This window comes from Zalophus californianus, chromosome 2 (assembly GCF_009762305.2).
Source record: "Zalophus californianus isolate mZalCal1 chromosome 2, mZalCal1.pri.v2, whole genome shotgun sequence".
Taxonomy (NCBI): Eukaryota; Metazoa; Chordata; class Mammalia; order Carnivora; family Otariidae; genus Zalophus; species Zalophus californianus.
Window position 1 is genome coordinate 39,637,108 of NC_045596.1, and position 16,324 is coordinate 39,653,431.

At 35.7% G+C, this 16,324-nt stretch overlaps 1 protein-coding gene across 4 annotated transcripts in view; it reads right to left on the reverse strand.

Moving 5' to 3' along the window:
• The window catches only part of NFXL1 (nuclear transcription factor, X-box binding like 1), a 73,359-nt gene that overhangs the window by 12,939 nt on the left and 44,096 nt on the right, over positions 1 to 16,324 (reverse strand). For all 4 annotated transcript variants that reach the window (XM_035726380.1, XM_035726381.1, XM_035726379.1 and 1 more), the window contains 2 exons: positions 13,456 to 13,622; positions 5,138 to 5,207 (listed from right to left, as the gene is read on the reverse strand). In XM_035726380.1, coding sequence (XP_035582273.1) covers positions 5,138 to 5,207; positions 13,456 to 13,622 — 237 coding nt within the window. The remainder of the gene's footprint in view (positions 1 to 5,137; positions 5,208 to 13,455; positions 13,623 to 16,324) is intronic.

Genomic DNA, 16,324 nt, shown 5'->3' on the forward strand with positions numbered 1-16,324 from the left:
TTTTCCAATGCCTTTAGTGTCTCTCTAGTGTGCAATTAGATTTCTTGTTCTTTCATTTTTAGCTGAGACATTCATACCAAAACTAAATTTGGACACTCAGACTACATGTTCATCAATCCCATCGTAGGGCTGAGCTGCTGGAATGAGTTCCACACTAGCATTCCTGGACCACTTCAGTTTTGTTTCTCTCTACACCTAACGAGGTCCTGTACACTGCTTAATAAGCTCAATATTTATTCACTGTCATATACCTTCCTCACAGGGCTGTTTATAAAGTCTTTGTCTCCTCAACTTTATTCCCACCTTCATTCCTGCCAGTGCCTCTAGCCTGACTTCACGAAGAAGACAAACATTTGGCATCAGCTGACCACCTTAGCCTCTCTTCTTCTCAAAACATGTCTCTGTAGTCTCTTGTTCCTTCTTTAACCTTTGAGGTAATTACGTAAGTCATCTTCTCTAAAAGTAACTAACCACTCTACTTTACTTTCAATCAATAATTCTAAAGGGGAAAGTGACTAGGGAAGCCTGTCACAATCAATAAAGATCTTTCTGAAATTACACAGAATCACGGCTATAATGTTCTATCTTTTCAATGTGTTGGGGGTTGATGAGAAGCTGCAAACACTGGTCTGGATGTTATATCTTTCTGCCTCTGAAAAGACCTCATGGTCACTCTTCACAATTTCACTACCATCTTGAAAGTCTCTCTTGTCTCTGGCTGAATCTTCTGCCTTCAAAATGTATCTTTTCTCTGAATACTGCATTTGATCCTGTTACCCCATCTAACAATTCTTCCATGAATCTCCACGCCTTTCACCTCCACTGCTGGTAGAAGATACAGAAGACATAAATTGGGATGGCTACCTGGCTCATCACAATTTTCTCATGGCCATGGCTATGCTATCCATTCTAGTCCCCTGTCTTTTGCTGCCTATGCCAAGGGAGCCCCTCGACCTAAGGAGATCAATCAGATTTTCTCTCCTGATAATCTGAAAACTAAAAAGAAGGAGGTGGTGGTTTGAACAGTCCTCTCAGTACAGAGCCTCGAGCTCCTGCTGGCAAGCCCCTGGGGGCTGCCCAGATTCTGCCCTTCCCAAAGCTTGCTGTACAGCATTTCCTTCAGAGTCTATGAACTGGTCCCCAATATCCTCCAAATATATCTTCTTTTTGTGATAAGCTAATGAAACTGATTACTCTAGCTTACAAGGAGAACTGAAATTCATCCAGAAGTATACTATGCTGGTATCCAATATATGTCCCAGAGACAAAAGTATTGCCATTAATCCTGAAAAAGTATTAAAAGTCACCAGGAATCAGGAAAATGTAAATTAAAATAACAAAATGTCACAAGACTGGCAAAAATTTAAAACTCTGACAATACCAAGTGTTGGCAAGGATATGTCATGACAGGAACTTTAAAATACTGGTGGTAAATTAGAAGATTTACTGATAGTAAATTGTACAACTATTTTGGAAATCAATATGACATTAAGTTGAAATTATACATTCCCTATGACCAAGCAATGGCACCACCATATGCCTAGAGAAATCTATATACACATACACTAGAATGCACAAACAAGAATGTTCATAGCAATATTTTGGAATTAAGTATGAGTATGGAATTGGAAATAACTCAAATATCTACCCAGAGTAAAACAAACACAGTAAACCATAGTATACTCGTACAATGGAAATAAGACTATAGCCACATGCAATAAACACGACAAACATAATGGAGAGCAAACTAAGGTCACAAAAGTTCATGCTTTTGAACTTTTAGTATAAAATTAAGCAAACAATGTTGTTTCCAGATACAAATATAAGTCGTGACAACCATAAATATAAGCAAGGAAATAGTTACTATAAAAGGCAGATGGAGGTAACAAACAGGATGGCGGGGGGAACCACAGCCAGACGGGGACTTTGGCAGACTTCTGAGATGCAATAATACTGTATTTTTTTGACCTGGGTGAAGTTATATGGTGTTGACTTTTTAACTATTTGTTAAATTGTCCATATATGTATTAGGTACTTTTGAGTAGGTAGTAATTTCATTGTTTAAAAAAAACCAGGTGTGCAAGTACGTGTTATCTCAAAAGCCAGTTTATATTCTGAAAGAGCTGAAAAGCAGTTCCAAAGGAAGCTGATTAAAATGAATATATAATGACTGTATCTTCATTACAGACTTCATACCAAAAAATAGAGATTTTTCTAAAACACCCAACTTTGATATTCATTTTAAAGATGAGATGTCCTACTCTTTCCACTCAACGTGGGATGGTTTTCTTCTACTCTACTCAGCCCTTAACATCATTCTGCTAACACTTGCATATGTCATTTCAAACACCCTACCAAGAACCAATACTATGTAGTTCGAAATGTTCCATTTTAATCCCAACAATTAAAAAAAACTCTTTAAAAATAATTAAAGAAAGCTTGCAAAACAATATCGTTTATGGATAAATACCCATCCCACCATCACCACAGCTAGCACATATATAGTACTAAGACATTTACATGTTCTTAACTCATTAATACTCAGCACTCAGAAGTGAGTAGTATTATTGCCCCCATTTTATACATGAACAATTTAAGTTACAGTAACATTAAATAATTCGCTCAAGTAAAAAACAGAAAAGTTTCACAGGGATGATAAAATCAAATTCAGAAATAATTTTTAAAAGTAGAATTATATATGTGGGGCACAGTTTAAAGGTGCAGTTCTTCATGGTATCTTTATATCTTCTTTTTGTTAAATTCAAACCAGTCCAGAAGATAGAGAGTATATACGAGAGCATCAGTGGCGCTAGAAGGCTATGTCTATACCACTTCCACAGGTCAGTTTCATTCACATTCACATAAACATTTACCCACCGCCTAACGTGTACAAACAGGGAACAAGCGGCTGGATACAAGGATAAATATGACATAGTGCCTGCCCCCAAGAAATCTATAGTATGGGGAAGGGAGGAGAAAGTAAACAAGAATTTATCAGTACAACAGAATTTATCATAATCCCATACCTTAACTCCAAGTATAAGATACCTACTGCAGATTCAAATGACACAGTTCTTGGTTGATCCTAAGTATGACTTCATTCTATAGCTTAGTGGGTCTCAAAACTGTAATGCCAGACCAACAATATCACTATTACATAAAAGATTAGAAATGCAAATTCTTGGGCCCCTACTCCAGGCCCTCAAAATCAGAAACTCTGGGGCAGGGCCCATTAATCTGTTTTAAGAAGCCCTTGAACTGACTGTTTGAGAAGTACTGCTGTAGTCTTAACAATGTCCAGAGGCCATAAACTAGAATAAGTTCTATTAGACACAAGGATATTCACCTGTCCACTCTTAGACTGTTTCGAACTATAACAGCTACTTGGATTGTTCACAAACTAAGGCTATTTATTTCAAGAGAGCCCAAGGAGACTCCAGCAATACTAGGGCTCCAGACGGGCCTAGAGTCCAAAAATCATGAGCATGGAAAACAAATTTTTATATAAACAGTGATCACTCATCTAGTCCCACCAAATATCGTAACATTATCACAACTGAATCATAGCCAAGGAAATGCTAAACTGCAAATTAGCAATCCCTAAATTTAATTGTTATTTCGAACTACAATCTCATACCAAGTTACTGAATCATTAAAAATGTAACATTCTCAACCACTTATTACCTGGAATCTGAATTTGGACAGAGGAAAATTTATTTTAACAAGGAAGAAGTCAGGATTTGAAGAAATCAAAAAATTAAATTTGAAATATTCCAATGCCCTTAGTTTCACTTATATAACAAAGACAGTTATTAAAATAATCATTTATTGCTTGAAACGGTCTCCCTTTTAATAATCTTACATAACTTTTAAAATACTCAAGTTCAATTTCCAATAGTTCTTAAACAGAAATCCATAAAAAGCATCCAAGTTTTAGTTGAGAGGAAAAAACGAAACAAGACGAAACCAGAGAGGGAGACAAACCATAAGAGACTCTTAATCTCAGGAAACAAACTGAGGGTTGCTGGAGTGGGGGGGGGGGTGGGAGGGATGGGGTGCCTGAGTGATGGACACTGGGGAGGGTATGTGCTATGGTGAGCACTGTGTATTGTGTAAGACTGATGAATCACAGATTTGTACCCCTGAAACAAACAATACATTATATGTTATTAAAAAAGAAATAGTGTCAACAAAAAGGCAGATTATGCATTAATTTGTTTTTATTTAATCAGAGAATGACTACTATATTAAAGTCTTTGTCATCATCTCTCCCCGACTCTAAAGAGGATGAGAAACAGATAAGTGCATAAAGACAAAGAATTAAAATTAAAGTGGTACTGTTAGTACATGCGTAAGTCAAAAGGATTTCCTTTATAAATGTCCAACCAAATCAAATCACTGTCACTGCCACACCACCAACAATAACAAAGGAAATACTCTGACTTTTAAACTGACCAATTATAAAAAATAAATAAATAAATAAATAAATAAATTGACCAATCATAGATAGACCACTTTGGTTTCCAAATTATCACCAAGATAAATCACCAGTGAGTTTTTTTATCTTTATACTCTGAACAATTTTTCTAAACTATTTTTGATACTTTCAGTACAAATACAATGCATATACAAGCATCAGAATCTTTAAAAATAAAACTCTATATATAAGTGCTTTATATTAATTCAAGATAATAATGAACCTTAAAGTTCACACACACACACACACACACACACACACACACACACAAATATGCTTTTAAATAACCTACTATGGATTTACTGCCTAACTGCCTATGACCCACAGAGTTCTTCATCTATTTATATTTTAAGGGGTGGAGGGGTAAACATTAGGTCAATACTTTATCATATAAAGTATATAAGCTATCTTTAAAACTGCTTTTAAAAAATCTTCAAAGGGTCATTCCTAGTTCTAATACCCCAAAATTTCATAAAGAGATGTACATCTACAGTTAGTACATATTACATTTTTATAGACATCAATCACATTTTCCTCTCTGGCCCCACATTTCTAGCATGTTCAAAAAAGACCTGAAATAAGGAGACCAAGGAGAAAAGAGAAAATCCAAGAGAAACAATGCCCAAGAAATACAACTTAAAAGGTTCTATTAAAGCTTACCTCTTTAGGACACTGATTTTTGCAACAACTAAGGAGGTTCTTTTCATTTACATCCGCTGTGGTTATCTTTCTAAAAATAAGAGGAAGTTTTGATGACATTCAAACCAAAGTCCATTTTATAGCATAATTTCTCTAAAAATAATTTCCAACATATCCATAAAATTGTTTTATTTCATTTCTTCTTGAAAAATACTTTAATTGTGTATCATCTGTAACAACTGTCTTCAAATTACTTACCTGGTCTGATAACTGAAACCTTCCAGCCCTTTATCTATTACCAACAACTCAAATGTCAAAAGGGCAATCACTGCAAAAAGGAAGTATAAAACACACACAAAATATCATCTGTGCCTGGCCTTTAATAGGTCCTGCTATTAAGGGGTTCCTGGGTGGCTCAATCCCTTAAGCATCTGACTCTTAATTCTGGCTCAGGTCATGATCTCAGGGTGAGGGAATCAAGCCTCAAGTGGGGCTCCACGCTCAGCCCAGAGTCTGCCGGAAATTCTCTCTCCCTCTACCCCTTCCCCCGCGTGCCCTCGTGCACTCTCTCTCTTTCTCAAATGGGTAAAATCTTAAAAAAAAAAGTTTCATATGATCTTCCCCTGTAGAGCAATCATTATTCATAACTATCATCTTCCTAAAGCTTCTACATAAAAGATTTTAAAAACTAATGGTTCAATATATTACTTAAAAACTGACACAGAAAATGCTCACCCAGATTTTTTTAGAAGTTTTTATTTAAATTCCAATTTAGTTACATAAATTTTAATATTAGTTTCAGGTGTACAATATCATGATTCCCACAATTCCATACAACACCCAGTGCTCATCACAAGTGCCCTCTTTAATCCCCATCACCTGTTTCACCCCTCCCCCCAACCACCTCCCCTCTGGTAACCAGCAGTTTGTTCTCTATAGTTAAGAGTCTTGTTTCTTGGTTTGCCTCTCTCTTTTTTTCCCTATGCTTGTTTGTTTTGTTTCTTAAATAACAACAACAAAAAATTACTTCGAGTTGAAGAATTTAGTAAGCTTATTTGAGGAAAGCTTTTTTAGTTTGTAAGCTATCAATGTTAGAAATTGATTCATTTTAGATTTGATCATTTTAGATCAGTCTGTGTGCTTTTCTATTTGCTTGGTGGGCAATTCAGGAAACGTCACAAACACCAAGGAATAAAACTACTTTCTCACAGACAGTTGAATATAATCACAATAGACACTGCATGTCAGTAACTAGTGACAACCTTAAAATCCCTATCACATGTAGGTCAGTATTCTCTTCCCATTATCTTTCTTCTACTTTTGATTCTTTCTTTTCCTGCTTTTATTTCCCTTTATTAGACATAATTGCCAAAATATACCATAAGTTTAGCCTAACTAATGTCAAAACTATTATCTTAAGTATATGTATAAATTAGCTTAAATGTACTCTAAGGTAACATGCAATTTTCTTAGCAAAAATTCACTTAATAATATCACAAAGTCTTTATACTGGCTCTATTAAAAGTCCTATTTTCATTCTTACAGGTATGGTGCTCACCTCTGAAGTTTCCTTTTTTTTTTAAGATTTTATTTATTTCTTTGAGAGAGAGAGAGCACAAGCAGGGGGAGTAGAGGAGGGAGAAGCAGGCTCCCCACTGAGCAGGGAGCCCAATGCGGAAGTCGATCCTGGGACTCAATCCTGGGACTCTGGGATCATGACCTGAGCCGAAGGCAGATGCTTAACCAACTCAGCCACCCAGGCATCCCAGCTCACCTCTGAACTTAAGAAACTTAAGACTTAATATCATTTTGTTCCTTTCACTTTATAATTAGGAATCAACTAATTTTCCAACACCTGTATCTCTTATATCTAATTTCTATAGAAGAAATTACATGAAGCAGAAAAGAACTAAAAAGATAATATGAAATAATTCATTGAATTGAAAGTAAATGAAATTATCACAATGAATACTGAGTCTGAAGAATTCTCTATAAAAACATACACCATACACTCCATGTTTTTGGAGGGCTTTTAAAAACAGATTTATTAAGGTATGATGCAGAACACAATAATGTACACATCTGAAGTGGAAAATCTGGTAAGACTTGACATATGTTTACACCTATGAAACCATCACCACAATCAAGATAATGGACATACCCATCACCCTCAAAAGTTTCCTGTGTCCCTTTGGAATCTCTTTATATTGCCCATCACCTGATAGGCAACCACTGATATGCTTTTTATTGTATAGATTAGCTTCCATTTTCAAGAATTTAACATAATCAAATCATAGAGCATTAGTCTTTTTTGTTTGGTTTCTTTCACTTAAATCTTGAGATTTCACATTTTGAGGTTCATTCATGACATTGCAAATAACGAGTTTATTTTTATTGCTGAATTTATTCCAATGTATGGATATACTACCCTTGTTTATTTATTTTTTTAAGATTTTATTTATTTATTTGGCAGAGAGAGACACAGTGAGAGAGGGAACACAAGCAGGGGGAGTGGGAGAGGGAGAAGCAGGCTTCCCGCCGAGCAGGGAGGCCGATACGGGGCTCAATCCCAGGATCCTGGGATCATGACCTGAGCCGAAGGCAGATGCTTAACGACTGAGCCATCCAGGCGTCCCCTACCACTTGTTTATTCACCTGCTGTTGGACATTTGGATTATTTCCAGTTTTGGGTTATTACATATAAATATATTATGAACATTCATGTACAAATCTTGTATGGACATACATTTCATTTCTCTTGGTTAAGTACCTAGGAATAGAATGGTTGTATCATATGGCGGGCAGACGTATAACTTTTTAAGAAACTGCTAAACCTTCTTCCAAGTGGCTGTTTCATTTTACATTCATATTAGCAGTGTCTGAGTTCTAATTCTTCCATATCCTCTCCAACACTTAATACTGTCAGTCTTTTGTCTTTTTTTTTTTGTCTTTTTAATTTTAGCCGTGCTAACAGGTATGTAGCTGTATCTCACTGTGATTTTTTTAAAGTTTTTATTTAAATTCCAATTAATGTACAGTGTAATACTAGTTTCAGGTATACAATATAGTGATCCAATACTTCCATACAACACCTAGTGCTCATCACAACAAGTGCACTCCTTAATCCCCATCACCTATTTCACCCATCTCCCCACCCACTTCCCTTTAGTAACCATCAGTTTGTTCTCTATAGTTAAGAGTCTGTTTCTTGGTTTACCACTCGCTTTTTTTTTCCCCTTTGCTTGTTTTCTATCTTAAATTCCATATGTGAGTGAAATCATCGTATTTGTCTTTGACTGACTTATCTCACTTTGCATAATACTCTCTATCCCCATCCATGTCATTGCAAATGGCAAGATTTCTTTCTTTTCTATGGCTCAGTAATATTCCATTGTATATACATATACATCTTCACCCATTCATCAGTTGATTGACATTTGGGCTGTTTCTATAATTTAGCTATTATAGAACTGCTATAAACATCAGGGTGCATGTATGTCTTCAAATTAGTATTTTTGTATTCTTTGGGTAAATACCTAGTAGTGCAATAGCAGGATCATAGGGTAGTTCTATTTTTAATGTTTTGAGGATACTCTGTACTGTGTTCCAAAGTGGCTGCACCAGCCTGCATTCCCACCAACAGTGCAAGAGGGTTCCCCTTTCTCTACATCCTCACCAACAACTGTTGTTTCTTGTGTTGTTGACTTTAGCCATTCTGACAGGGTGTGGTGATATCTCATTATAGTTATTGTATTATAGTTTGGTATGCCTCTCCCTGAGGAGAGTGATTTTGAGCATCTTTTCATGTGTCTGTTGGCCATCTGTAGGTATTCTTTGGAAAAATATCTACTCATGACTTTGGCCCATTTTGTAATTCAATTATCCATTTTTTGGATGTTGAGTTTTATAAGTTCTCTACATATTTTGGATAGTAACCCTTTTTCAGATATGTCATTTGCAAATATTTTCTCCCATTCCATAGGCTGCCTTTTAGTTTTATTGATTGTTTCCTTTGCTGTGCAGAGCTTTTTACCTTGATGAAGTCCCAATAGTTTGTTTGGTTTTGTTTCCTTTGCCTCAGGAGACATCTAGTAAGAAGTTGCTACTGCCACTGTCAAAGAAGTTACCACCTGTGTTCTCTTCAAAGATTTTAACAGTTTCCTGACTCATATTTAGATCTTCAATCCATTTTGAATTTATTTTTGTGTATGGTGTGAGAAAGTGGTCCCATTTCATTCTTTTGCATGTTGCTGTCCAGTTTTTCCAACACCATTTGTTGAAGAGATTGTCTTTTTTCCATTAGATAGTCTTTCCTGCTTTGTAGAAGATTAACTTCCCATATATTTGTAGGTTCATTTCTGGGTTTTCTATCCTGTTCCCCTGATATATGTGTCTATTTTTGTGCTAGTACCATACTGTTTTGATTACCACAGCTTTGTAATATAACTCGAAGTCTGGAATTGTGATGCCTCCAGCTTTACTTTTCTTTTTCAAGGCTGCTTTGGCTATTGGGGGTCTTCTGTAGTTCCATACAAATTTTAGGATTGAGTGTTCTAGCTCTGTGAAAAATGCTGGTGGTATTTTGATAGGGATTGCATTAAATGTGCAGACTGCTTTGGGTAAGATAGGCATTTTAATAATATTTGTTCTTCTAATACATGAGCATGGGATGTCTGTTTCTTTGTGTCATGTTCAATTTCTTTCATCAGTGTTTTATAGTTTTCAGAGTACAGGTCTTTCACCTCTGGTTAGGTTTATTCCTAGGTATCTTATGGGTTTTGGTACAGTTGTAAATGGGACTGATTCCTTGGTTTCTCTTTCTGCTGCATTATTGGTATATAGAAATGCTAACAGATTTCTGTATATTTTTGTATCCTTGACTTTACTGAATTCATTTATCAGTTCTAGCAGCCTTTTGAGTAGAGCCTTTTGGGCTCTCTCTATAGAGTACCATATGCCATCTGCAAATAGTGAAAGTCTGACTTCTTCCTTGCCAGTTTGGATGCCTTTTATTTCTTTTTGTTGTCTGATTGCTGTGGCTAGAAGTTCCAGTACTATTTTGAATAAAAGTGAGAATGGCCATCCCTGTCTTGTTCCTGATCATAGAGGAAAAGTTCTCAGTTTCTCCCCAATGAGGATGATATCAGCTGTGGGCTTTTCATATATCGCCTTTATCACATTGAGGTATGTTCCCTCTAAGTCTACTTCGTTGAGGGATTTTATTATGAATGGATGTTGTACTTTGTCAAATGCTTTTTTTGCATCTATCAAAAGGATCATATGGTTTTAATCCTTTCTCCTATTAATGTGATATATCACACTGATTTGTGAATATTGAACCACGCTTGCTGCCCAGGATTTAATCCCACTTGGTCACAGCAAATGATTTTTTTTTTTTAATGCTGGATTCAGTTTGCTAGTATTTTGTTGAGAATTTCTGCATCTATGTTCATCAGGAATATTGGCCTGTAGTTCTCTTTTTTAGTGATATCTTTACCTGGTTTTGACATCAGGGTAATGCTGGCCTCATAGAATGAATTTAAAAGTTTCCTTCCTTTTTCTATTTTTTGGAATAGTTTGAGAAGAACAGTTGTTAACTCTTCTCTAAATGTTTGGTAGAATTCTCCTGTGAAGCCATCTGGTCCTGTACTTTTGTTTGTTGGGAGTTTTTCAATTACTGATTCAATTTCTTTGCTGGTTACCCGTATGTTCAAGTTTTCTATTTCTTCCTGTTTCAGTTTTCATAGTTTATATGTTTCTAAGAATGTATTCATTTCTCCTAGTTTGTTCATTTTGTTGGCGTAGTTTTTCATGATACTCTAATTGTTTGTATTTCTATGATACTGGATGTTATTTCTTCTCATTTGTGATTTTATTTATTTGGGTCCTCTCTCTTTTCTTTTTGATAAGTCTGGCTAGAGGTTTATCAATTTTATTAATTTTTTTCAAGGAACCAGCTCCTTGTTTCATTGATCTGTTCTATTGTTTTCTTTTCTATATCATTTATTTCTATTATTTCCTTCCTTCTGCTAGCTTTAGGCTTCATGTGTTGCTCTTTTTCTAATTCCTTTAGGTGTAAGGTTAGGTTGTTTATTTGAGATATTTCTTGCTTCCTGAGGTAGGCCTGTATTGCTCTATTCTTCCCTTTTAGGACCATTTTTGCTGCATCCCAAAGGTTTTGGACCATTGTGTTTTCATTTTCATTTGTTTCCATGTATTTTTTTCTTTATTTCTTCTTTGGTTTCCTGGTTGGTCCATTCATTGCTTAGTAGCATGTTCTTTAACCTCCATGTATTTGTGGTTTTTCCAGATTTTTTCTTTTTTTTTTTTTTTTAAGATTTTATTCATTTATTTGAGAGAGAATGAGACAGAGAGAGAGCACATGAGAGGGGGGAGGGTCAGAGGGAGAAGCAGACTCCCTGCTGAGCAGGGAGCCCGATGCAGGACTTGATCCTGGAACTCCAGGATCGTGACCTGAGCCGAAGGCAGTCGCCTAACCCACTGAGCCGCCCAGGCGCCCCCCCAGATTTTTTCTTGTGGTTTACTTCTAGTTTCATAGTGTTGTGGTCAGAAAAGGTGCATGGTATGGCTTTAATCTTTTTGTATTTGTTGAGGCCTCTTTTGTAACCTAATGTGTGATCTATTCTGGAGAATGTTCCATGTACACTTGAAAAGAATGTGTATTCTGCTGAAAAACACACACTTCAAATATGTATTCAAGGAAAGGAAAAAGGAACTCCAGACAACTGTAGTAATGGAAGCCACCTCAATCCATATATATCCACACATCCCCCCTAAAAATCATACAGCTCATTAATAAAATCACTCAAATCCCATTACTTCCAAATAACTAGAAGATACAAATTTCTACAAATTTCAAAATTACCTATAAGTAGAAAAATAAATTCCAATTCATAGCAGAGCTATTTCTCAAGCTCCCTCAGCAAATCATTTCAGAGAACCAGGAGAGTTCCAGAAAAACTGAGCAGGAAAGAGAAAAGGGTAACTGAGCTAACATCACACCAAAAAGAGAAAGTCCACCCAGATGTGACAAATCTTGGTAGATCACAGCACTAACTATGGGAAGAAACTTTAAAAAGTGCACAAGAATCAAGGAGCCAATCTTGGAAAGGCAACACTCTGGACAAGAAGGTAAAAAAGTAAAGTCACCCTTTGGAGACTGTATGACGAAGGGAAAAAGAAGTAAGAAAGGGAAATTCAGGCCCTGCAAGACCAAAGAAAATCTCTTTCCTCAGTATCCCTCATTAATAAAGCAAAATTGCCATCTTCACTTTCCCTATAAAACTTCTAAAGCTAAAGTAATATTTTATTCTTAAAATTTCAACAAAACAATTTTCATATTTAAAAAGAATAAAATTTGACTTTTCCAATTTAAGAAAACATGAGCCTAGAGTATAAGTGACAAAAACAAATTTAAGGTGCCTGGGTGGCTCAGTTGGTTAAGTGACTACCTTCAACTCAGATCATAGTCCCAGAATCAAGTCCCACATCGGGCTCCCTGCTCAGTGGGGAGACTGCTTCTCCCTCTGACCCTCGCCCCTCGCGTGCTCTCTCTCTCGCTCACTCTCTGTCAAATAAATAAATAAAATCTTTAAGCAAATTTAATATTAACAGGCATTTTTCAAAAAGTACTTATGTTCAAAAAATCAGAAACAAAGTCATATTCCCAAATTTAACTTCAATAAAATACACTTACAAAGAGCCCACTTTACAAACTTGGGTGAATGAAGCTGAACAAGTTAGTAAATTATGTTAGATTGTGATTAAGTAGAAAAAAGTGGGAATTTTTTTCCCCTCCACATAACCCACAAGCAAAAACATGCATTTTATTAAGTGTACATATTTTTTAAGTAAAGGAAATACAGAAGTCACAGCCTACTATGACAAATGCAATAGCCACATCTGTAATAAAGGTCTGTAATTTAAAAATTATACCTCAGTAACTATGTGCACTTCAATTTTTCATCCAACAAAATTCTAGTTTGACCCTATTATTTGAGCAATCTGCTATAGGAATGTTTCTATATTTTTTAAAGCAGCGATACAACCTTTTTCCTTAAAAAATCTTATACAGAATCCCCAAATGGAAAAAAAACCATAATTGTCTTTGAATTGTATTGTCTTTGAATTGTATTTACAAGGTGAAATATTCTACATTTCTTTCTTCAGGTCCCTACTGGAAAATCTAGTCTTCTAGCATCTACGGGCGACACCGAATAATGTTCCTTGAAGTACTGGTTTATAGGGTTCTGAATTATAAAAAGATACTAGTTAAAAATAATTATAGTAAAACAAGAATATTTCTTCAGTCCACTTACCTACATTCCACATACAGGCTTGTGATCTTGCAGTGACATTTTATTCTAAGCATCTGAACACAAGGAGGACATTCTCCAGGATGACACGGCAAAACACATGGATGGGGACAACCCAGAGGCCGTGATTTAGAGCACCCTTCTTCACACTGAAGGCATTCTGGGCCAGCCTGATAGGTAGTAAGGAAATAAATCATCTAAGTACAGAAGTCTAACATTTCTATATATTAAAATTATAAAATGTATGTATGTATCCCATTAAAAGAAAATACTTTTGCAGCTCTTAGGAATACAGTTAATAAAATGGTGCATGCTTTCACTCTTAAAAATATTCCAAATGAAAAAAATACATATTCAAAATGAAGAACAGCAAGATTATCAATATGACCACTATTCACAAAGAGTTTTATGTCTACAACCTCATTAAATCAAACTGCCTCATCTTGAAATTGTACTTGATTGTGAGTATTCCTACTAAAAATGTAAACTAGTTCCCAAAGAATAGTCAGTAGCAGAACAAATTAAAACATTGTTTTTTTTTTTATATTTTATTAATTTGAGAGCGAGAGAGAGAGGGAAAGAGAGAGAGCACAAGCAGGAGGAGTGACGGAGGCAGAGGGAGAAGCAGGCTCCCTGCTCAGCAGGGAGCCCGATGCGGGGCTTGATCCCAGGACCCCGGGATCATGACCTGAGCCAAAGGCAGACGCTTAACCAACTGAGCCACCCAGGCACCCCAAAATAAAACACTGTTAATTCATTTCCACCCAACAAATATGATCACCATCAAACTAAAGAAATCAACACTCTGTTAATACATAAATAAAAATTCCCAAAGCATGCAACGTTCTGGAGACACTGCTCCCACCTTGCCAAAGAGAAACATGCATAAAAGGGAAAAAGGAGAATGACCAGCAGTTTATGTTTTAATGTACTTCAATGAACCAAAATTACATTACATTTACAAATATATGTATTTTAATGTAACTCAACAAGGCACATCTCTGCTCTAGGAATTTAACTATCATCTACCTACTAAAGAAGTTTAAAAATTATTATTGCAGGGTATTATTTATTTTCACATGTCATACATGAGATAAAGTAAGAGAGCTACAGACAGGGATACTAAGTCTTAAAGTTTAAAAATTTTGTTATCATTTCTAAGTATAGCCATGACTACAAAAGAATGATTATGTCAATAAAAATCTGAGCTATTTTTGACATGTAGGATTAAAAAGAAAAAGTGTTTCAATTATGAGACATTCTTCTATAATTTCTATTTTTTATTTTTAAAAGTATATTAATTTATTCTACACTCTTTCAGCATCATATGCCAGGAATTATTCACATGCTGGGAATATGCAAAGTGGGAGAGATCCCTGACCTAAGAAACTTAAATTTAAGTGGGGGAGGTAAAGAACATAATAGAATGTCTTCATAAATACTCTGAAAAAAGAAAAAGCAGGTGAAGAGGGAGTAAAAGGAGCAATAAGAAGGAAGCCTATCTGATAAAGTTCATGTTTGAACAGAATAAATAAGGGAGAGAGCCATAAGAATGTAGAGTCCCAGAGAAAAGAACACTAAGTGCAAAGCCTCTGACGTAGAACACATTTGGAACATTCAAGAAATAGCAAGAACAGAAGTAGAAATGAACACATGAGTGATGAGTGGAAGAGGGCGGAAAGGCAGTCAGAAGTTAGATCATTGTAAAACCGTATAGGCCATCATAAGGCCATTTGGATTTTATCCTAAGAGTAACTGAAAGCTACTGATGGGTTTTGAACAGGGAGGTAACACACCTGACTTATATATTTTTTTTTTAACTTACATTTTTAAAAGATGAATCTAGCTGATGCAGTGAGAGAAGAGTGGGAGTAGAGAAGCTGGCTGGGAGAATAGTACAGACATCTCCAGCGAAGAGATAAGGATGGCTTGAACGAGGATGTTAGTGGTGGACGTTATAAGAAATGGGCAGATTCAGGGATGTACTTTGAAGACAAACCTGACAAGGATGTTGTGAGACAAGGACAATGAAGAAAGAAATCAAGAAATGTCCCTCCCTTTAATCAGCAGAACTGGGTAAAACTGGTAATACAACTTTCTGAAATGGGAAAGACTAGGAGAAAGGTAGGCCAAGGAATCTCAAAATATGCAAATATAACCAAAGATGACACACACAGTCTGTTTCACTTGTTTTTTCCTGGCTACGTGGTACACCTGCAATAATCTTTCACTTAAATAACGTGAATAGAAGAACATACGGGGCTGGGAGCTAAGACAGGGATGCTACTACTCTCTGATTACTACTGTCCTGTTACATGATCATGAACAAGTCGCTTGACAACCTTCAGTTTCCCTATCTGCAAAAGAAGAATTATATTGATGATATGAGACTCCTTCCTTCCAATTACGAAAAAAAAAAATCACTAAATCTGTACTTGCTAAGCTAGCCTCCTGGATCACTTCCAATACCAAATTCTATCTTCTAGAAGAAACTATCTTAATTCAGAAATACAGCAAGCCTGGCTGTCAAATATCTTACACAGTTCTCCTTTAAAAAAAAGAAAAAGAAAACAAATTTTAACCCAGGGAACAATATTGGGATAATCCACAATAATTCCCTAATCAGTCATATCAGCTTTTAAAATGAGTTTTTTTTCTGATTCATGGGACAGCTCGAAATCCAGGGAAGACAGCAATCCTAATTTTAAGCAATGAGATGATGAGAAGGAAAGCAGAATAAACATTTGGGTTACTTTACAAATTGAAAAATAAATCTTGATAGGTAAAATTCTTTTTTTCCCGTTTTATTAACATTCATTTGACATTTTGTAAATTTAAGGTGTTCAACATTTACATATTGTAGTAAGATTGT